Below are 21,971 nucleotides of genomic sequence, written 5' to 3'. Positions count from 1 at the left end.
GATCCACATCTGGTGATGCCGATTCAGAGTATACAGAAAGTCCCTTAATGATCTGGACAGGAGAGAGTCAGTGAGAGGATCCTTGCCGTTGACCATCTGGTTCTAAGACACCTGGCTCTGTTTTCAAGCCCGAGCGTGTGAAGTCTCGTGAGTGAGATTGAATGAATGCTTGCTTTATGAATGAAGCTATCATGCTGACGGTGATTCCTCTTCATATAGTAGCTGTTGTTGTCAAGGTACGAGAACAAGGTTGATCATGGATACATACTAGGAGCACATTATTGTTCGTCTTGGTTTTGAAAGTGATCCCTGATGTAGACTTGTTTCCTGTCACTTCTGCACACCCCATCTCCTGGAATGTCAAACAAAGCTCTAATCAATTGCATCTCCTTGTTACCGGAGGTTCCAGAGAGCAGTAACTTCAAATTTCAGACATGCTACAGTATCTTCAGACTCCAAGTTCACGAACTCTGACACTCTATAGCGAAACGTACACCTTAGACAATTCTGCCGTGGATCCATCATCTGGAATAATAAGTGATAGAGAGAATCCTATCACTTAGAGAGAATCCCAAACAGAAATTTAACTTACGCTAGGTATTTTCCACTTTAGGGAGTGAACATTTACCAGAACATTTGGTTTGAATGAATATACTGTGAATTGGTGTTGAACTTCTACTTCTCCGAAAAGAAGCACACTTAGGTTCAAGATTAGGTTGCCTGTTTTAAACAGTTTCACGGTGACCGTAGAGACGAGTAGAGCAGCTATGAGGTATTGATAGATCCAGCGTGGGGCTTGCCCTTGTTAGATAAACAAATCATAATTCTCGTGAAGACGGCTCTAGAAAAGGAGGTGGTCGTTCCTATTTGTGTGTCTGCTCAGTTTCATCAGGCCCTGCGTTGCTGCAACTCAGGAGGAGGACCGGAAAAGTCTCCTCCAAGTCTCCCCTTTTCCTTTCTGCCAGTGTGGCTTTGAATCCGAACTTCCTTCTGTAAAGAATTTTTCTCAGCAGCCGCTCTGTACCATCCTGCACATCCGGCAGTCCATCCACAACCTGCCCTTGACGCTCAGCAGCCGCTGCCTCAGTGCCTTGACCTGGCTGGTGCTCAGCAGGCCCGTCAACCCCTGGGTCACCCGCTGCATGCCCAGAAGCACTGTCACGGCTGCTTTCGAAACCGCCCACCCCGTCCCTCTTCGCTCCTGCTGCTGCCACGGCCACAGAAGCTCCCAGGCCAAGCAATGCAGTTTCTGGGTTCTGTTGAGGTGCGAGGGGGGTGGGAAATAAGAAGGAGCTGAAACTCAGTTTCCCAGTACGGAGCCCGGTTGTCTGACTGTCACCTAATAATGATTTGTAACGTGGAGCATATCCTTACCTGCAGCAACACAGCCCGTGCAGAGGGTCATCCTCTCTCTCCCTCTCTCTCTCTCCATCCGTACCAGTAGTAGTCATGAAAGCTGTAGCTCTTCCACCAGTTTCTGGACTTAGCGGGAGCTGAGTAACATACCTTGGAAATACAGAGGAGTTAATACTCCACGGGGTGAAGGTTGATCAATGAGGACTGAATCCAAGGAGGAGCTACATGTAATGTCTCTCCCTTTTTCCTCCCTCCCCACCTCATGGATGGTCCTACAGCCTGTCTAGAAGATGTGATTGACCAAGAAACCAGCTGTGTTTGCTCGGAAGTTTAGGCCAGTTGACAACACACTACCTTGTATTTCCTTTTCCTCCATACCTGCGATGGCTCTTTCACCCTCACTCTTGCTATCCCGGGATTTCACCTCCTTAGTGTAGAAGCTTTGTCTTAGGCTCTGTTTTCTAAGGCATTTGTGCAAAAACAGAGCCACCCCTCTACAGTTATCCAAATAGCCAGTGGACTTTTCTTGAAGTAGGAGCGCCTGACTAAAACCGAGGAGATAATACTCATCTCATGGGTATCTGCTAAAAATGTTACGGTAGGAAATCTTTCATCAGGCAGATGGTTGCACTAGATAACCACAACGTGCCTTCCAATTCTAAACTTCTGTTTCTGTGAGACACTGCACAGTTTTTTTCTAGTCGCCAAGAATAATATCAGCGGGACTTGTATGAAATATCTTCAAAGAATAGTATTCAGCACAGAAGGCATTCTGGGAAAACAACTCCTCGTGGCAATAGAGAAAATCAGCGTTTTACTGGAAACCCAAACCTAATCCATGTGAGAAAGTACTGAATTCCCTACAAAAGAAAAAGAAGCAAAGAAAAGAGAAATGAACGCTCTGTGGCCGTACATGCTCTCTTGGGGGAGTGATTATGGACTAGGCCATTTTATCACATACACCTAGACAAATCAGGTATTGTTTTTCTTTTTCAGTCAATCCTGGCTGAGTTCCAAAATGAATCATCATATTCTGAGTGCATAAATTCCACGGCATAGATCTTCATTTGTGCTTTTAGTTGCTCTATCAGCTCTAGGAGAATTGCTCAGGGATGCCTTATTGTCAACAACTGAAAGATAACTCTCAAGAGGAGGAAGCTGCCGGAATACGCAACTAGGGTTTTTTTGAGCAAGAGATGGCAGGAGCCCAAACTTTGAGATGATCATGATTTGGGTAATGCTGACAGCATCCTTTCCTCTGACAGGGTGGAGACTGTGGGGAAGGAGTCCAGACCCGCAGCCTCTCCTGTGTGGTCCACAGTGGTTCAATGTCTCACTGGACTGTACCTGTAGACAATGCACTGTGTGGAGAGGTGCCCTTTCAAGATGGCATCCTGAAGCAGCCATGTTCTGTGCCTTGCCCAGGTAGGCAATTTTAAATGATCGGGAATGCCTTCCATGGTGACCTTTCTATTTCGTTCTTTTCTGTTAATTTCCTGAGTTCTCTCTCGTCCAAGTTGAAGTTTTTAACTAACTTTAATTCATTTGTCATTGTGGTTATCACTTTGGAATATACCTCACAGCTTCAACAGAGGCAAAGTAGGCCAGAGGGGGGAAGAAAAGCACTGGACTTGGAAATTTAAGAGCTAAGTTAGAATCTTGTCAGTATCACTTCACTGGTGTTTTACCTGGGACATACAGTCTGGTCCCTTTGAGCAATGGTTGCTCCATCTAGAAAATGTGTTAATAATACCTGACCTGACAGCACCTAGCACATTGGCCAGCGCTCAAAAAATATTGACGGAATCCATGAGTGGATGAACCCCTGGGTGATGACATGGGTGGGGACAAGTAAGGCTGTAAGTGCACAGAAACACTCTGTTAAACAGTCAAGTTCTATGTAATCGTGAAGGTCATTATTAGTTACAGAAGATTTACGAGTTTATCTTAATCCTAATAACACAGCTTAGCTTATACGACATGAGTTTAAGGTGGCTTAATATATCCTTATAACATGGCATGTAACGTGTGTGTGTGTAAAAACACATACCTACATATGGACATATATGTATACACATAAATGTGTGTATGTTTAGATTATTAAACGTTCGTTAAGTTCAAAGATATTCCACTTCAGTAACTGACTTATTCCCTTTATATGATTTCTGTGAACATCTATTTTATGATGTTACGCTGCTCTTTAAAAACTGAGTTGATGTAATCTTTACACTTCCTTTTAAAAATTTTATTACCGCTAGTAGTCACAGCGTTCTCTAGATAAAACTGCCATGATTGGAAGCAAAATGATGGCAGTGTAGTGTCTGATGCTCTTTTGCTCAACTAGATTAAACCATAGATTACTTCCTCATTCTTAGTATTTTCTAATTAGAAGATTTATCAGTGTGGAATGCATAGTTTCTGGAACCCACCCCATCACTGGACCGCCACACAAATCTCACCGTGAACCTGTGCATGTAAATGGCGTTAAGGGCCAGTTTTCACGTTCTTTCCTCTGCTCTGTGCTGCGCAATCCTCCAGGAGACTGCCATTTAACGGAATGGTCAGAGTGGAGCACGTGTGAACTGACCTGCATCGAGGGAAGAAGCTTCGAGACTATGGGTCGCCAGTCTAGGTCAAGGACATTTATAATTCAGTCTTTTGAGAACCAAGACAGTTGCCCCCAGCAGGTTGTAGAAACACGCCCTTGTACAGGTACCAAGAGCACTTTTCAACTCTTAGCCTTGACTGATCAATGCTTATGCTGCTTTGATGTGACGTATAATAGAACCGCTGTTATCGTATTTACTTGCAGGAGGTAAATGTTATCACTACACGTGGAAAGCAAGTCTTTGGAACAATAATGAACGAACTGTATGGTGCCAACGTTCAGATGGCATTAACGTCACAGGTATCCCTGCCTAAGATTCATGTGGGCACTTCAAAAAGATCTCTGAGTGTTGCTGGTGGTGAGAAGAATTAGCGTACAAATTATAAGCAAAGGAAGACTGAGCAGTGGCCTTAGACGAGCTTCACGACAAGTTGCCATTAGACCTTTGCATCTTAGAAAGCAAACACTTCTATTTGAAGTCCCATATATCAGACAACTTAAAAAAATAAGCTGAAACACAGTAAGATTTCCTTAAATATCATGATCTGAGACAAAGACTGAAAGAGACAGATGTTAGTTTAAAACAATGGTCTCTAAAATGTTTAAAGATGTACCTTTTCAGTAAAAAGTATTTGAGAACAGATCTCAACGTATTCTAAAATCCTTCACTACTGTGCTAATGTATCATGATATGAAACATGTACAGAAAGTGAAATTAAAAGGGTTGATAAGGATATAATAAAAATTAAAATATATTAACGATGTAAAAAAACATTTTGCTTTAAATTATAGATGCTTATGTTCAGGTACTGAAAGCTTCACTTTTTAACAATGTGTTAGTCATGATCGTTATTTAATATCTGACTATAGATTGAGGGAAGGTATCTTCATTTATGACAGTGAATGCAATTTGATTCTACAAATGGTCTTCTCAGTCATTTGAAAGGGCTTTTTTTTTGATGCCTTCGTATCAGAGAAAATTAAATTGTCATTCTTTTTACTCAGTCCTGTGGCTGACTAAGAGCTCATCAGAATAGGAGAATTTTGATTTTTCTATTGGAATAGATTGTTAGCGTCACCTTTTTCTAGTTTACCTGTTTTTGCATTAGTGGTTGTCCCTTTAATCCACAGTTTTTCCATACAATAATTTATTTTAAGCTGCTCGTCCATTTTGTAAGTCACTGTTAAAACTTAATATACTGTAAATCTACCTAACCAGGACCACAGAAAGCATCACACACTGCAACATGCTGAGAGTTAACGGACTGGTAAGGGTTCCACTATCAAATTCTCTGTATGGAGTGCCCAGTGTACATCACGGGGCCATCTGATGAATGAGTTCAGGCTACCAGTGTCACCTGCTAAGTATTATTAGACCTTAATTTCATTCTTAAATTTTAAATGTTAGATAAACTGTACAAATTCTAACAGGTTCTTCCCGACTCCCAGGAGATCCTCTCCCCATGGGGTTCACACACTGCATGGTGGCGATCCCTGGTTTGAGTGCAAAACACCCCCTCCAAGCTCTGTTGGCAGCAACGGGGCTGTGCTGGCAGCACGAACTCCCACGTGATCAATTTCACACCTACCTGCTCATTCCGGATCCTGGCGGTGCTTTGTTTTGTTTTGTTTTGTTTTTCCTGTGAGGATTATTTGTTTTATTTTTTCAAGTAACAGTGGGAGTTCAGCTGTTTCATTCTTAGGGTAAATGTAGATCTATTCCCTACCCAGCCTTAAGCCCAAAGCTTTTCGCTAGTTACAAAATCATAAACTATAATTGTTTGACAATTATAGTAATGCAGAGGCTAGAATCTATAAATGCAACCAGTAGTATATAAATATAGTTTAAATATTGCCCTTGAGTCATGTGCCAACTCCTTTGCTCAGTACCTCGAATCCAGGAAGGCGTGACTAATATTCAGTGATTTTCAGACTATAGAGACATTATTCCATCCATTTACTCAAAAATATTTAATAAGGACCTGCAAGTACTATGTCAGATCTGTGATTATCCCTCCTGGAGTGTATACATTTGCTGTTAAAAATAGGTGTGGGAGTATGTATGTGACTGTGTGACTGTGTATTTGGGTTGAAATACATTTAAAATGTTACCAAAATGTTTGATATCGTGGTCCCATGAATTGATTAGTGGCATTCTTTTACCGTTTGGTTATTGGGAATTGGTCTAGTGCCTAGTTGGGGTATGCGGGAGATGGGAAAAAAAAATATGTAGAAAGATCTTCGCGCATATATATTTTCTGCTCCTGAACTTCACTTGAGATTTCATCAATTCTTTTACTGATCCTGACACGCACAGGCTTTGCCCTCAAGCATGGCCATATGATGGAATCACACTGCCAATGCACAGGTATAAAATCTCTACTGTAAACAGCTTCCCTACTGTAGCAGAGTTTCCCATCTCAAACAGCCCTTCCTGGAGTACTGTAATCAATCATATCAAACTGGGCCACACTGTCAGCAAACAGATTTTTTAAGGATAATACTGTTACAAGGTAGCCAGTGCCAGAGAGGAAAAGAAATGAGTATTCATCATAGAAAAATCTGTAAATGACGGTGGGATTTCCTTTGTAGGAGGCTGTTCCCCTCAGGCACGCCCTGCTGCTATCCGGCAGTGTAACCCGGCCTGCAGAAAACCTTTCTCCTACTGTACACAGGTGAGTCATGTGCTGGAGGCTTGGACGAGTATGGTAATCGCTGTGTTCTATGTATGCTGTCTGATGTTTTCCAGTCTCCTGCAGCCCAAGTAGCAATTCCATGGGCCCACGATACCACAGAGAGGCATTTGCAGGAGTAATCACAGCTATTCAGAATTTCTTTCCAGGGCATGTGTTCAAGAAAGCAGCCTTTTTTTCTCTAAATCCACCTATAGCCGACCCCGTCTTTCAGATATCTCATCTATGTTAGCTCCGTTTATCCTCTATTTATCAACGTGTTCTCAGTTGATTTATTTCCTCCTCCTTAGCCTTTCATATACCTAAACTATTTTGAAAGATATTAAAAAGGGCATGTTCATATTTGCTAAAGATTATGTATTAAAATTGATTACACTATGATTACTGTACTGTGTCTAAATTTTAGTTGATTTTACATAAGTTGAATATGTGGTTATGGGTAATAATTATATGTGTGTGTGTGTGTGTATACATTTTTTAAAGCAGAAAATTTTCTTCCCCTTTCTCTGCCTTAATTCCCGTCAACCACTGCTCAGGAATTAATGCAAAATGTGCCATGTATTCTCAACAGTGGCACTCATTGTGTGCGGTGCGCATAGAAGAAAGGTGTGCCCTGTCTTTCAAAGAAACGAGTTTCTTCTTATAGTGTGTTCTTTCCAAAAATGATTTGGTTAAAAATGATTCAGATGCTCCATCCTGTTAATATGGCTCTTCTACTTCAAGTTAGGTTAATTCTTTACCACAGAAAAGCGAGTGAGTGATTAAGCTTCCAGTTTGGGAAAAAAAGAGATCAGCAGCAACTTCATGGGCTAAGGCTGTTGCTAAGTAGAAGGTGTGGCTTTCCCCCAACTCTCTGGATACCCTCTTTAATAAAACATAAATTACCATTTCCCTCGAAACTTTGGTTACAACTTTTCACTCAAACTAAATAGAGATGCATCTTGAAAAGATGGCTTTCATAGCCGAGCATATACCAATTTTTCGTAATTAGTTCTCACCATTGAACCCTGAATAATGTCTTCAATTAAAACCACTGGAAATACTATAATAATTGGCATTATTATACGAGTGCTACCTAAACTGTAGGCATTTATTAATTATATGCTTTTCTGACTTTTACTTTAAAAATAAATATGTATGTATGGATGGATGGCTGTGTTGGGTCTTCGTTGCTGCACACGGGCTTTCTCTAGTTGCGGTGCGTGGGATTCTCATTACGTTGGCTTCTCTGGTTGCGGAGCACGGGCTCTAGGCGCGTGGGCGTCAGTAGTTGCAGTGCGTGGGCTCAGTACTTGTGGCACACCGGCTTAGTTGCTCCGCTGCATGTGGGATCTTCCTGGACCAGGGCTCGAACCCGTGTCCCCTGCATTGGCAGGTGGATTCTTAACCACTGCGCCACCAGGGAAGTCTCTTGTACTTTTTGTGGAAGATTGTGGTACCCTATTTTTAGTTTTAGTATCTGTTGCTTCTCAAAATCATGTGTTCAAGAGTTGATGACCTAAGTAAATCTGGCTGATGCATAAGGACTGATGTGAGTGGCTATTAAGGCTGTTCAGAAAATTCCAGATATAGTTTTATGTGAGGAGCCCTAATAGCAGAGTTATAGAGATTCATAATCGTATGCTTATTTTCTATTCTTTTCTATTGCTTTTATGTTTGCTGAAGGAAGGAAGAGCAGTTATTTTCAGTTTCACTTCCAGAGACAGATAGAAATCCTCGTCCGTTATATTTTATCATAATCAGTTTCTTGGAGAGGTTTATTGTACATGAAAATTACCAAGAATCCACAAATATGAAGGTCATCTTGTCATGACGCCAACTAGGAATGTGATGATGTGATGTGACACTCGGATTACTACAAGATATCAATATCTCTATCTATCTCTCTCTCTCTCTCCTCCCTCTCTTGGACATGTGCCTTTGGTGAAGTCTTTTTTTCTCCACAGTCTTGGGCTGTCTCCTCTGAGTGAAGAACTAAGCCTTTGAGTGGAGAGGCAGTTCAGACTAGTTAGTGATCAATGGCAGAAAATGATAGAGGCAGAAATAGACCTCAAAGAGCATAAAGCTCAAAGAAGATACGTACATAATTCCTGTTGCTTTGCTTCTCAGTGTCAAGGGCAGGTTGGAGTGAGTGGGCAGGAATCTGAAACAGCTGGGGGAAGAGTTGAGGCTAATTTTTAATTAGACGCTTTAAACATCTCTGTAAGAGAGAAAAGGTTGTAGTTAATGCCCACTATTGACAAAGAATTGCGGTTTCATATTTGGAAGGTATAAGAATTATAAACCACTAGAAAGAACTGATGATTTATTTAACGGTTGACTTTGGAATTCAAAAAGATGAACTATTTATTGAATTTTCACCTCTTTGGCAAGTCTGGTGCTGGAAAACCCTAAATTGCCATGACATACCATGCAAATGTTAAGTGCCTCCAGCAGTTAAAGCGTTCTTGTTTCATCTACACAACTCACTGTGTAACCGTCAACATTTTTTTCTGCTATAGGGTGGAGTGTGCGGCTGTGAGAAGGGCTATACAGAGATCATGAGGTCCAATGGTTTCCTGGATTACTGCATGAAAGTACCTGGCTCAGAGGACAAAAAAGCTGATGTGAAAAATCTTGCTGGGAAAAACAGACCTGTGAATTCAAAAATACATGATATTTTTAAAGGATGGTCTCTTCAACCCCTTGATCCAGGTACATATCGGTTATGAGTCAGAAACGTAAATTCTCTCATGGGGGATTGGGGTTCAGATTGTGACCACTGCTCATGATGGAAAGAACAGAGGGAAGAAGGAAAAGAGGAGAGAAGGAAAAAAGCAACATGGTCTAGTTCAAGGTTTCTCAAATTTGAGCGTTGTGTGGTGTAAAATGTTCTCATGGGGTGGTTGAAGATAAGTCTGTCAATCCCAGTTTAAGAGACACTGACTTAAGGAACCAAAATATTAATCTTTTTTTTTTTTTTGTGGTACGCGGGCCTCTCACTGTTGTGGCCCCTCCTGCTGCGGAGCGCAGGCTCCGGACGCGCAGGCTCAGAGGCCATGGCTCACGGGCCCAGCCGCTCCGCGGCACGTGGGATGTTCCCGGACCGGGGCACAAACCCGTGTCCCCTGCATCGGCAGCCGGACTCTCACCCACTGTGCCACCAGGGAAGCCCCAAAATATTAATCTTTAAGAATATTTGAATTGTAAATTATCTCTGCCAAAGACTTTATTTTTATAACTGTGAATTTGTGTATATAATTGAAATTAAAAGCAAAAATTGGAATAGATTCTCAGGAACATGCAGGTAGGTACCTAGGGAAATGTCCAGGGACCCTATCTGGTTTGAGAAACACCAGTGAAATAGTAAAGAGCATCCATTTTGAGGCCAACAGACCTTAACTGGCATCATAGCTCAGAAGGTCCTGATTTTGCGACTGACTGTAGTTTCCTCACCTCTCTGGAACTGTTTCCTCATCTACGAATCAATCTAGAGGCACCTGCCCTGCACGACTGTCACGACTATTAGCACATTGTCAGGCCTGCAGGACTCAAAAATTAGTGGGTATTCGGGACAAGAATGAACATGTTTTAGATGCCTTCTGTGTACCCTGTGGTTCCATGCTGGTTGTGGTGCATGACTCATTACGTTCTTGCACCTGATGAGATGCCATTATCCCCATTTTAGTGATTAGGATGCTGAAATTGGCAAACTAATTTGACCAAGGACACACCACCCGTAAGTGATGGGAAGGTTTGAAAGGCAGGCCAATAAGATCTTTACAAAGCACTGGTCTCTACTTCCCACTCTGTGAAGTGGGCAGAAAATGAAAGCAAAATTCTCTGTGCCTACTGTACGTACCTCTTCTAGAAAACAAAACGCCGTGAATGACTGAGGGAACGGAGCATTGAGAGGGAAGAGACCCAGAAATCTCAGCCAAAATATACCTTGGGAACTTTCCTCCCAGACCCTAGGTGGTGGCCATACCAAAGTGCCTCAATGACATGCTTAACTGAAGCAAAACCAGAGCCCGGGCACAAAGGACCCTACATCTAGAGGAAGAAACAAGATGTACACTCCTTAACTAACTTTTAAGGATGGCCACAATATCTTACTCAAGCTTTGATTCCTGTGGATGTCAGGGCATATGCCATAGATATTCAAAAACATCTTATTCATTTTGTGACGTTTAGTGATTTAGCTAATTTATAGCAATAGACTTAAATTTGAGGGAAGCGTGATATGAAATGTAGCTAGGTTCACCCACTGCTCGTAGACCCTATTTCAGGAAGAGAATTAGGGTGAAGTTCCAGGGAAATGAGTGTTCAAATCCACACTTGAGGTCCTTAACCTTGGGAGGTCTCACTAAAGCATCAGTAGCACGTATGTGAGTATATGTGTATGTGCATGTGTGTGTGTGTGTGTGTGTATATATGGATACACATACAAAGACACATATACACACATATATGTATATTCATATATACACTATTGTATACATATATATGTAAGTATGTAAAATATATATTTAGTCTGGGGAGGTTAGTAACTTTCATTAGGTTCTCATGATGAGATTGTAAACTTGAGCAGCCTCTCAGGAGGGCAATTGGGCAAAAATCTATCATACATTTTGGCCTAAAATTTTCCTCCTAGGAATTCATCGTACAAATATACACACGTATACTAAGAGAAGTATGTAAATGATATTCATTATATGATTGCTTATTACATAGCGAGTGGAAATAACCTAAATGTCTATAAGTAGAATAACAGAAAAACAAAAATAGATACAACTGCAATATGTCTCATAGAGGTATTAAAAAGAATGAGACAGACCTGTCTTTATGAACTAGCATGGAAATATTTCCAATATATATTGTGACGTAGAAAAGAGTACCAAAGTGAGTGATACGCACCATTTGTGTCTTTTTTAAAAAGTGCAGGTATTCTGTGTCTGTACTCATTTGCTTGCATGTGCAGAGAAAACTGTAAGATGGTTCGCAAGCAAACTGGTTACAGTGGTAGTGGCTGTGTAGGGCGCTCAGAGAGGGTGGCAGGAAGACTGACTTTTCACTACATTATCTTCTTTTAATAGTTTGAACGTTGATCCTATCCATTATGCTGTCATAAAAAGCTATATTGATTCTTCTTAAGTAACATGGCTTAAAGGTCATGGACCACATACCTCTGTACTAGGGATTGAAAAACACTGTATCTTCCAATACTTCAGCTCTATGAGGTTAAGGGGTAGTAAGATGACAGATGCATTCTCACTCAGGAAAGACTTTTTTTTCTTACTGCAAATGTAAAAAATTCAGAATAGGGAATTTCATCATTAGTGTTTCTAAGAGATGAGAATCAAAGCTTTGTTAAAAGTTGTATGACCATAGAAATATATCATTACTACATTGAAACCTCCTTCTAAAACCTGACTGAGGCTTGAAAGTGTCTTGTAAGCAAAAATTGTAATAGGTAGTCATAATACAATGGAAAGTAATTGTGATTTTCCTCCAAACAAGTGTTGTTTACAATAGATTTTGATTGTTTTTCATCTCACAAAAGTCTTTAGCATAAGATTTTGCTATGTTCTTTGGACCCACAGTTAATTACATTCATGTAGTATAATGAACCTTTGGTTTGTATATCTTTCAGAAAGGAACATAGGTCCTTTGAGATGCTAAGGCATTGCTACTGTCAGTGCAAGTTTAGTTAACTGTGCGCTCATGTAAAACAGAGCAAAAACCATGAGATTTCCAGAAACAGCTCAAATTTATACACACACATGCACACCATACATACAGTCAGGGTATACCTCACACAGTAAAAATCATAAAATAGATCAGACTGTTTGGTTCTATTTTTTTAACTCCAGCAGATAACAAGTCCAAAATAATATATACTTGTACACATATGTTTTGTAGTACTTTTGTATTAGAAGTATATACAAATGAAAATAAATTCAAAATATCCTGCCAGTTGTTAGATTTTATGAAGTACTGGTTTCTGGTCTTTGTTTGGCATTGTGAAAAAATGACAGACCATCTTACATTTTATATTTTCACCTTTTTCTTGACATTTGATAGCTGTCACATGTGGGTATTTCCACCTATGCTTCTGACTTACGCAAATCTCAGAATTCAGCTGAGAAATAAATAATACACTAATTTAGATAAGAAATAAAGCTTTTGTTGATAAGTTTGTTATTTTCTATTTTAAACAGATGGCCGAGTGAAAATCTGGGTTTATGGCGTTTCAGGTGGTGGTTTTCTTATCGTGATTTTCCTCGTATTTACTTCCTACTTTGTTTGGTAAGTACTAACTAGTCAAAAGTTAATATTCCATATTTTCAGGGGTGGCATGTTATACTAAAAGAAAACTTAAGATCATTGGCCATTATAACAGGACCCTTGAACTCACAAATAATCATCAACAGTAGAATTGGTGAATAGTTGAAATGGGAAATCATTATCTTTATTGTCCTCGTTTGAAATAACATTCTTTTATTTGGTTTTCAAATACTATCAGAAGGTATAAGAGGCACGTCATTAGTCAGGGCGTTCCCATGTTAGAATTTTGATTTAGATCAGTGCTTTTTAGCTTTGATGGCACACTGGCATTTCCTGGCACCTCTTGGGAACTGATATTTGAATCCTAGTCCCAGAGATTTTTTTTTTTTATTTTGCTTATTGAAGTATAGTTGACTTACAATGTTGTGTTAATTTTGCTGTACAGAAGCGATTCAGTTACACATACATATATTCTTTTTTATATTCTTTTCCATTATGGTTTATCACAGGATATTGAATGTAGTTCTCTGTGCTATACAGTAGGACCTTGTTGTTTACCCATTTTGTATATAAAAGCTCACATCTGCTCACCCCAACGTCCTACTCCATCCCTCCCCCAACCCCCTCCCCCTTGGCAACCACAAGGCTGTTCTATATGTCCATGAGTCTGTTTCTGTTTCATAGATAGGTTAATTTGCGTCATATTTTAATAAGAGATAGCATATGGTATTTGTCTTTCTCTTTCTGACTTACTTCACTTAGTATGATAATCTCTAGGTCCATCTATGTTGCTGCAAATGGCATTATTTCATTCTCTTTTGTGACTGAGTAGTAAGTAGTCCATTGTATATATGTACCACATCTTCTTTATCCATTCCTCTGTCGATGGACATTTAGGTTGTTTCCCTGTCTTGGCTACTATGCATAGTGCTGCTGTGAACATAGGGGTGCATGTATCTTTTTGAATTCGAATTTGTCTGGATGTATGCCCAGGAGTGGGATTGCTGTATTATATGGTAATTCTATTTTTAGTTTTCTGAGAAAGAGTTTCCCATACTGTTTTCCATAGTGGCTGCACCAACTTACATTCCCACCAACAGTGTGAGAGGGCTCCCTTTTCCCCACACTCTCTCCAACATTTGTTATTTGTAGAGTTTTTAATGATGGCAATCCTGACTGGTGTGAGGTAGTACCTCATTGTAGTTTCGATTTGCATTTCTCTCATAATTAGCAATGTTGAGCATCTTTTCATGTGCCTATTGGCCATCTGTACATCTTCTTTAGAGAAATGTCTATTTAGGTCTTCTGCCCATTTTTTGAATGGGTTGTTTTTTTGTTGTTGAGCTGTATGAGCTATTTGTGTATTTTGGAAATTAAGCCCTTGTTGCTTGCATCATTTGCAAATATTTTCTCCCATTCCATAGGTTGTCTTTTCCTTTCGTTTATGGTTTCCTTTGCTGTGCAAAAGCTTGTAAGTTCGATTAGATCCCACGTGTTTATTTTTGTTTTTATTTCTATTGCACTGGGAGGCTGTCCTAAGAAAACATTGGTACGATTTATGTCAGAGAATGTTTTGCCTATGCTCCCTTCCAGGAGTTTTATGGTGTCATGTCTTATGTATAAGTCTTTTTTGTGTATGGTGAGAGAGCATGTTCTAACTAACTTCATTGATTTATATGCAGCTGTCCAACTTTCCCAACGCCACTTGCTGAAGAGACTGTCTTTTTCCTATTGTATATTCTTGCCTCCTTTGTTGAAGATTAATTGACCGTAGGTGTATGGGTTTATTTCTGGGCTCTCTATTCTGTTCCATTGATCCATATTTCTGTTTAATTACTGTAGCTTTGTAGTATTGTCTGAAGTCTGGGAGGGTTATGCCTCCTGCTTTGTTCCTTTTCTTCAGGATTACTTTGGCAATTCTGGGTCTTCTACGGTTGCATATGAATTTTAGGATTATTCTAGTTCTGTGAAAAATGTCATGGGTAATTTGAAAGGGATCACATTAAATCTGTATATTGCTTTAGGCAGTATGGCCATTTTAACAATGTTAATTCTTCCCACCCAAGAGCATGGGATATCTTTCCATTTCTTTAAATCATCTTCCACTTCCTTTTTTAATATTTTATAGTTCTCAGCATATAAGTCTTTCACCTCCTTGATCAGGTTTATGCCTAAGTATTTTATTTTGGCGGTGTGATTTTAAAAGGTATTGTATTCTTACATTCCCTTTCTGATATTTCTAGCCCCAGGGAATCTGATTTAAGCATCCGAACAACCTGACCACATGCAGGAATAATTAAAAGTGCCCCAGGTATTTCTAATATCCAGGCAAGGCTGAGAACCATCACTCTAGCTAGTTCTTAAATTTTCTTCTCAAAATGACCAATTTTGACCAGTTATGTTAAATTGACTAGTTGGTTCAAACAACCTATTAGTACATTTTGAATAGTAGAGCCAGCTGTTTTATCTACATTGACCAGCCATGAGAGAAAATTTAACTGACTGTCCATTCCAGGAGCCCCAATTTGTAAGTGACTAGTTCCTAAAAATATGTTATTCTCAGAAAATGATGATTAGCTTATCGTATAGAATATATTTTATTTGATGAGCTGGTCTTGAAACCAGACAGAAGTAAATACATTTGAATGTTTTCAAGTGTGTTGAGAATATTTTATTAGCTTCCTAAGAAGAATTTTCAAAGGATTTTAATTTTCATGAGATCAAAGTGTTCCTTTTTTTCTCTAAATCAAGATATTTATATTCATCATCTGTCTCAAACTATTTCCTTGAAAATTTTCACCCAAGTTTTAATTGCAACTCAAATCCAGTCTTTGTATTTCTAGCTTGTACTTCCAAGGTTACACAGGTTTTTAAATCTTTGCTCTTGGTCAGTGAAGGTTAGTGAAGAAAATTAAGTGACTTTCATTTTTTCTGCCACCTATAGTGATTGAAATTGAATTTCTAGAAGTTGGATTTCTATCCAACTAATATTTCCACAGTGTTGTAGTAAAAAGGAACACCTTCAGTTAGTTAGTCGTTTACCCTAAAATCAAATGATTCGACCAATTATGTTTGAATTGGTAAGTTTTGTGAGTATTGTCTAGGTCCTGTCTGAATGAACAAATGTGAAGTGGAAAGCCCTATATGAGGTTGAGAGTGATAGGAAGCATTCACCACTAAAAAAGATTAGAAGGAGGAAAACGTCTTAAATTGAGACACTGCTCTCAAAGCAATGGCCCAATACAGTGTAAGATAATCAGCTAGTCTATTAGTCTGTGAAAGCTTGGATGTGTTCTACTTCATAGCCACATCCCCAATTCCAGATTCTATGGTTCCTTCTTCCCTAGAATATCTAAAAGATTAAAAATTAAAATTTAGTCATAAATTTCACCCTTTTACATTTCTCCATTTCCTTCAACTTAAAATTGTGTTACCCTTAATCCATTCCTTCAACAATAAATACTTATTGCGGCCCTTTCTGTATAACTCTAGGTGCTGGGGATTAATTAGGTGCCTCACTGAATTCTGATGGCAAACATAATTTTCTGGAAAATTTTTATTATAAAAGATCAATGGAATTGCCCTTTACTTTTTTGTGGCCAAATTATATAAATATTTATGTACAGTATTTCTCATACCTATTTTTTTCATCCTCAATGCCCAGCCTTAATAATCCCCTGTTGGAAGTAGCACAGTTACTTCCATATTTGGATTCTTTACAAATGCTGCCTTCAGCAGTCTGTAGCCAGATGAATCTTCCTAAAACTTAGCCAAGTGATCAGCCCCTTTCCTCCTCAGACAGACACCCATTGACAGCAAAATGAAAGTCATGTTCCGGCTGCCTTACCAGTCAATTAAAGTCTTCCACTATTTGAGCCCAAACAAACAACTCTTTCAACTTCATTTTCTACCGTTTCCCTATACCCTGGTGTGTTGATAGGCCTATTTATTTATTTAGCTGTGCCAGCTCTTAGTTGTGGCATGTGGGATTTTTTAGCTCCCTGACCAGGGATCACACCCGGGCCGCCAGGAAAAAAAAAAATCGAATATTCATACATCAAACAAAGTGCTTTGCATAGATTGCCTTATTCAGTCTTCATAATAATCCAATGAGGCGTTGCTAATATCACCTTCATTTTAAAGGGGGAGTAAGTAATCCTCAGAAAAGTTGAATAAACTTACATAAGGACATCAGCCTGGTGAAATCAACTCCAGGTTTGTCTTAACCCCCAAATGTACACTCTTTCCACTGGACTTTCAATCTCTGTAGTCTCTTTCCCTCGAGTAATCCTAAAAACTCTTTAGACTCGAGGTAGTGTCTACACCTTTCACATTTTTTAGGGGCTCTTCATTTCCCAAGTAAGCTACAGCCCTATTGATATCAAAACATTCACTGTTATATAGGAGCTACCTAAAGAATCCAAATAGGTATTTTCACACCATCTATTTCTATTAAATAGCTTGCAGAAGAGTTAGAGGATGACAGTTTTGGAGATTTTATATTTTCTCCCCCAAAATAAAAAGCTTAGGACAAGAGAGCGCCTCTAATAAATATGCCAGTTGTTAGGTGTACACTTTAGATGAAGGCAATTTATGATAACACTTGGACATGTTTGTGAGAAAAATCGTCTTCTCGAGGACTGCTTTGTGCAGATATGACCGTTTGCATGTCTGCCATTAGCATTTGGAGTTTTTGAAATAATATTACTGATGCCTGGCTCCCCTGGCAATAAAGACTCATGAGGTAATTTAGTGGGGACGACCACTGGGTGAGCTTGTAGGTAATCTAGACATAGTGCCTGGAAATTACTCAGAGAACTGCAGCTATTCTACCTTGCTCAGCACAACGCAGGAAAGGGGCTCTCAAATGTGAAAGTCTGAAGGTGGTGTCACCACTTCCGAGGCTCGGCCCTCCTGAGTAGCTGCCTGTGAATGTCTTCTGGTCTGGGGATGGGTCCTTGTGGCTTGACTTCAAGAGTGCTGAGAAGAGCCAGCACTTGCCTGCCCGTTTACAATGAGCTCACTTTTCTGGCTTAATGGGTTTATCCTTTGTTAAAACGCAAATGGTCATGGAAGAGGTGACTTTAAAACGTGTCCATCAATGATCTCTTACAGCCGGGGTTGCATACTGGTTTTCTCCCTTGGGCCAACTCTGAAAGTGATGGTGGCTGTCAAGAGCGCTCCGTTAGGAAGAGTTATGAGGCTGTTCCTGGGCTCAGCAGTAAACAATAATGTGATGGATGGGAGACGTCCACCACGGGTACAGGATGCCTAGGGGTGGCGGCGGCCCATGGGCCAGGCATTGGTGGCTCCCGATTTAGTAGGAGTGAGGTGGTCACACCTTCCCCAATACCAGAGTTGAGGAGAGAAAGTGACTTACAAAATGGTCCCTAAATGAGCTGCCTAATAAAGGAAAGGGAACAGGGACTTCGAAGGACAAGTCTCCTATTTGCTGCCTGTGCAGAGGGCAGCCTCCCACTCAGCTCTTCCTCTTAGGGCTCTTTTTAACCAGCCAGGAAGCTTTGTAAAGCCACAGCTCCCCAGCAAAGTCACCATCTTATTCAGTGGTTGCTAACTTTTAAACTCTCTAAAAGTTCTCGGATCTCGCACATTCATCGACGTGACTTTAGTATCTGTCTATTGAGAGCTTACGCGGTATGAAAAGATGCATATGAAATGAAGCCTTCGTCACAACCATCCCAACACACACCACGAGCCAGAAAAATCCAAGACCTAGATACTGGGAGCCCGCTTTCTCTTCTTTTTTTTTTTTTTTCCTAGAGGTGAACACAATGTTCATAATAATTCCATACCTGGAAGCTGCTATAAAAATCTGTCTCATATTTGAGCAGAATTTTCCAGGCACAGTCCTAGAGGCTGGCCAACTTTATTATTGTCTCTTTTTATGGAATTCTTAGTTTACGATGTTGTATTAGTTTCAAGTGTACAGCAAAGTGATTCAGTTATACACACACATCAGTTCTTTTTCAGATTCTTTTCCATTATAGGCTATTACAAGATGCCGAGGAGAGTTACCTGTGCTATGCAGTAGGTCCTGGTTGTTTACCTAGTTCATATAGAGTAGTGTGTATATATTAATCCCAAACTCCTAATTTATCTCTCATCCCCCCCATCCACTTTGGGAACCAAATATTATTGTCTCTGTAAAGATCCAGCCATCTCTATCCCTCCTCCCCACGCCCCAGGACTCAGCTCTCCCATTTCTCTGTCAAACAAACAGCCCTTAGCAAATGCCAAATAGAACAAAATAATGCCATTTGTAGCAAACGGATGGACCTAGAGATTGTCTGATTTACTTCGCTCAGTATGACAGAGAAAGGCAAATATCATATGATATTGCTCATATGTGGAATCTAAAAAATGGTACAAATGAACTTATTTACAAAACAGAAATAGAGTCACAGATGTAGAAAACAAGCTCATGGCTACCAGGGGGGAAAGAGAGGAGGATAAATTGGGAGATTGGGATTGGCATAGACACACTACTATATATAAAATAGATAACTGAGCAGGAGCCTGGGCCTGGCAATATGACTAGAGACACTGGAATATACATATATTTAATATAGGTAAAGTTGAATGTTATTCAGATAATTACAGCAACTGCTCTTGAGAAGCGGAACAGACCTGGGAAACGGGAAATCATAGGCCGAGGACGCCTCTACAGAGAATTTAAAGCATATTTCTTCCTCCCCTCTGCTGCGAGGCAGGTGTTTGTTTGCCTGCAGCCAGCACTCAGCAAGTCATACACTGAGCACCTGCTACACGCTGGGTGCCGGGCAGGGACACAGTACGATCTCTGGTTCCTTGTAGTTGTAATTTACCTCCTAAGCATCTATGAATCGCTTCAAACATCAAAATTTCTCCTGAATTAGAACCTGAGTATTTTAACCTAGGAGATTCTCCCTACAACCATGTTATCAAACATCTTTTTCTTTTGTGGTAAAATTCACATATCAAACGATTCTCTAATTTAACCATTAAGTGAAAGATGCCAGACCCCAAAGGCCACACATATAGTATGGTTCCATATGAAATATCGAGAATAGGCAAATTTACAGAGGCAGAAAGTTGATATGTGGTTGCCAGGGACAGAGTAGGAGAACGGAGAGAGACTGCTTAGTGGGACCAGTTTCCCTTTAGGGTGATGGTTATGCAACACTCTAATGCAGTGTTCGAAATGCCAGCCAGTTGTACACACTGAAATGTTTGTTTTTCATTTACATTCACTCGAAGTATAAAAAATAATACATACAGACAAAAAAGTTGTTTCCACCAAGTGCCTAATTAATGAATTGGATAGAGGGAGGATGCACTGAAGGGTGAAAGGCATTTGTGCTGTGTGTTTTAGATGCATTTACATTCCAGGCTGTGCCACTCACTCAGTGACTTGAGGGAAGGTAAATAACTTCTCTAGTCCTTCTCTGTCAAGTAGCAGTAATCCTAATGCCTCCCTCTCAGTGCTGTCCTGGGATTTATTGAGATACCTTCTGTAAATCCTCAGCACAGGGCTTGGCACTTGATGGCTCCCCTGCTGCTGAAGACAACCCGAAGAGAGCTGAGCTCCGAAGTCACAGCAAAGCCAAGGCACTGAGGAGGGAAGGGAGACAGAACGGTGGGAGGTGGGGCACTGTGTGGGAGAATTCAAACTATAAATACTCCTCAACTGAGATTCACGCATACTGGGAATCAAAGGGCGTAATGCAGCATGTTTCGCCCAGATCTGGGGCATCGCTGTGTGATTTGGGAATGTAACTCAATCAAGTTCAGCTTCTCTCTCTGTGAGAAGGAATGGCAGCCCTCCCTGATCTGGCAACGTGGTTGACCTCAAGGAGAACAGAGACCAGGGGAGAATAGCTTTGCCTGGTGCAGAACCAGTGAACTTTTCCTGACTGACAGGCTCTGGTGACTTGGCAGCTAGATGTCAGGATTCAGGCCAGAGCAGAAGCGTGTTTACTTGAAAACAAGAGCAGAGTAAGGCACGGGAGTCTGGCTGTTCTAGCTACTTATGATGTTAAACATCTGTGCTGTGGACGTCGTAGTAGTTCAGGAATTAGCAACAGATGTTCGCATTACTGCATATAAACAAAGGAAAGTAGCCTTTACCAAATTCATTGTTTCTGCTAAACCATTTTTAAGATTTTGAAAAAAAAAAAAACCAAAGGCTTCTCCTGGTTTAAGGGTCAGAGTACACCAATATTCCAAAAAGGAACCCACCAGTCCAGAGAAATCAATCTTTTGCCTAACCACTTGAATTTCTGTACCTCACAATTGTGTCTGGCACGTGAAACAGAGCTCTGTGAACTTTCTTTATCTCAGGAATTCTTTTCCCTTTACAGCAAGAAGCCAAAACCACATCAAAGCACACCTCCCCAACAGAAGCCTCTGACCTTAGCCTACGACGGAGACTTAGACATGTAACCTGAAAAAGAAATCCAAATGTAGACATCAACTGCCTTAACTGCTTTCTCTTTTGTAGCTCTCAGAATTCTCAATTTTTTGAGGAATCTCATGATGCGTTAATACGAGGCAGGATACAAATATTGTGAAAGTAATATTGACTCAACTTCATTTGGACACGGAGTCAAGGAATATTTTGTCTGCCATTTTGCTTTCAAGTTGTTTGTTTGTGGGTGTGTTTAATTCTTTGATTTCCCCAAGGGACCTGAAAACCCTTCTCCTCCTGCTTGGAAATGGGAAGAAGAAAACATGATGGAATTCCCACAGACTCGAGTATAAACTTTATCCTTAGCAGCATGATGACAATCCAGAGGAAAGTCCAACCGAGGCATTTACTGTAAATGATGAGTCGCCTGACACTGCATTGTTACGCACTATGTTAGTGCAAATCCTTATTCTTCCCATACTTCAACACTGAGTTTTCTAGAGCTTACATCAGTTCAAAGACTTTCAAATTGGATTGCTTATTTTCATGAACATAGAGAGAATGGGTTACCATTTCAGAAATTCTCTGAGTTTTTACCTTTACAAATTGTATTTTGTTTTGTAGCCAGGGGGATGATGGT

General features: G+C 40.2%; 1 protein-coding gene across 1 annotated transcript in view; it reads left to right on the top strand.

The window, feature by feature from the left end:
• The window catches only part of THSD7B (thrombospondin type 1 domain containing 7B), a 1,119,563-nt gene extending 1,098,197 nt beyond the window's left edge, over window positions 1-21,366 (top strand). The window contains exons 25-31 of the mRNA XM_024764108.1: window positions 2,622-2,781; window positions 3,895-4,068; window positions 4,169-4,264; window positions 6,557-6,639; window positions 9,159-9,351; window positions 12,858-12,945; window positions 21,285-21,366. Of these exons, the coding sequence (XP_024619876.1) occupies window positions 2,622-2,781; window positions 3,895-4,068; window positions 4,169-4,264; window positions 6,557-6,639; window positions 9,159-9,351; window positions 12,858-12,945; window positions 21,285-21,366 (876 nt within the window). The remainder of the gene's footprint in view (window positions 1-2,621; window positions 2,782-3,894; window positions 4,069-4,168; window positions 4,265-6,556; window positions 6,640-9,158; window positions 9,352-12,857; window positions 12,946-21,284) is intronic.
• The last annotated feature ends 605 nt before the right edge of the window (window positions 21,367-21,971 follow it).

The sequence above is a fragment of the Neophocaena asiaeorientalis genome, unplaced genomic scaffold (genome assembly GCF_003031525.2).
Source record: "Neophocaena asiaeorientalis asiaeorientalis breed wild unplaced genomic scaffold, Neophocaena_asiaeorientalis_V1.1 scaffold102, whole genome shotgun sequence".
NCBI classification, from domain to species: Eukaryota; Metazoa; Chordata; class Mammalia; order Artiodactyla; family Phocoenidae; genus Neophocaena; species Neophocaena asiaeorientalis.
This window is presented reverse-complemented; position numbering and strand designations above follow the sequence as displayed.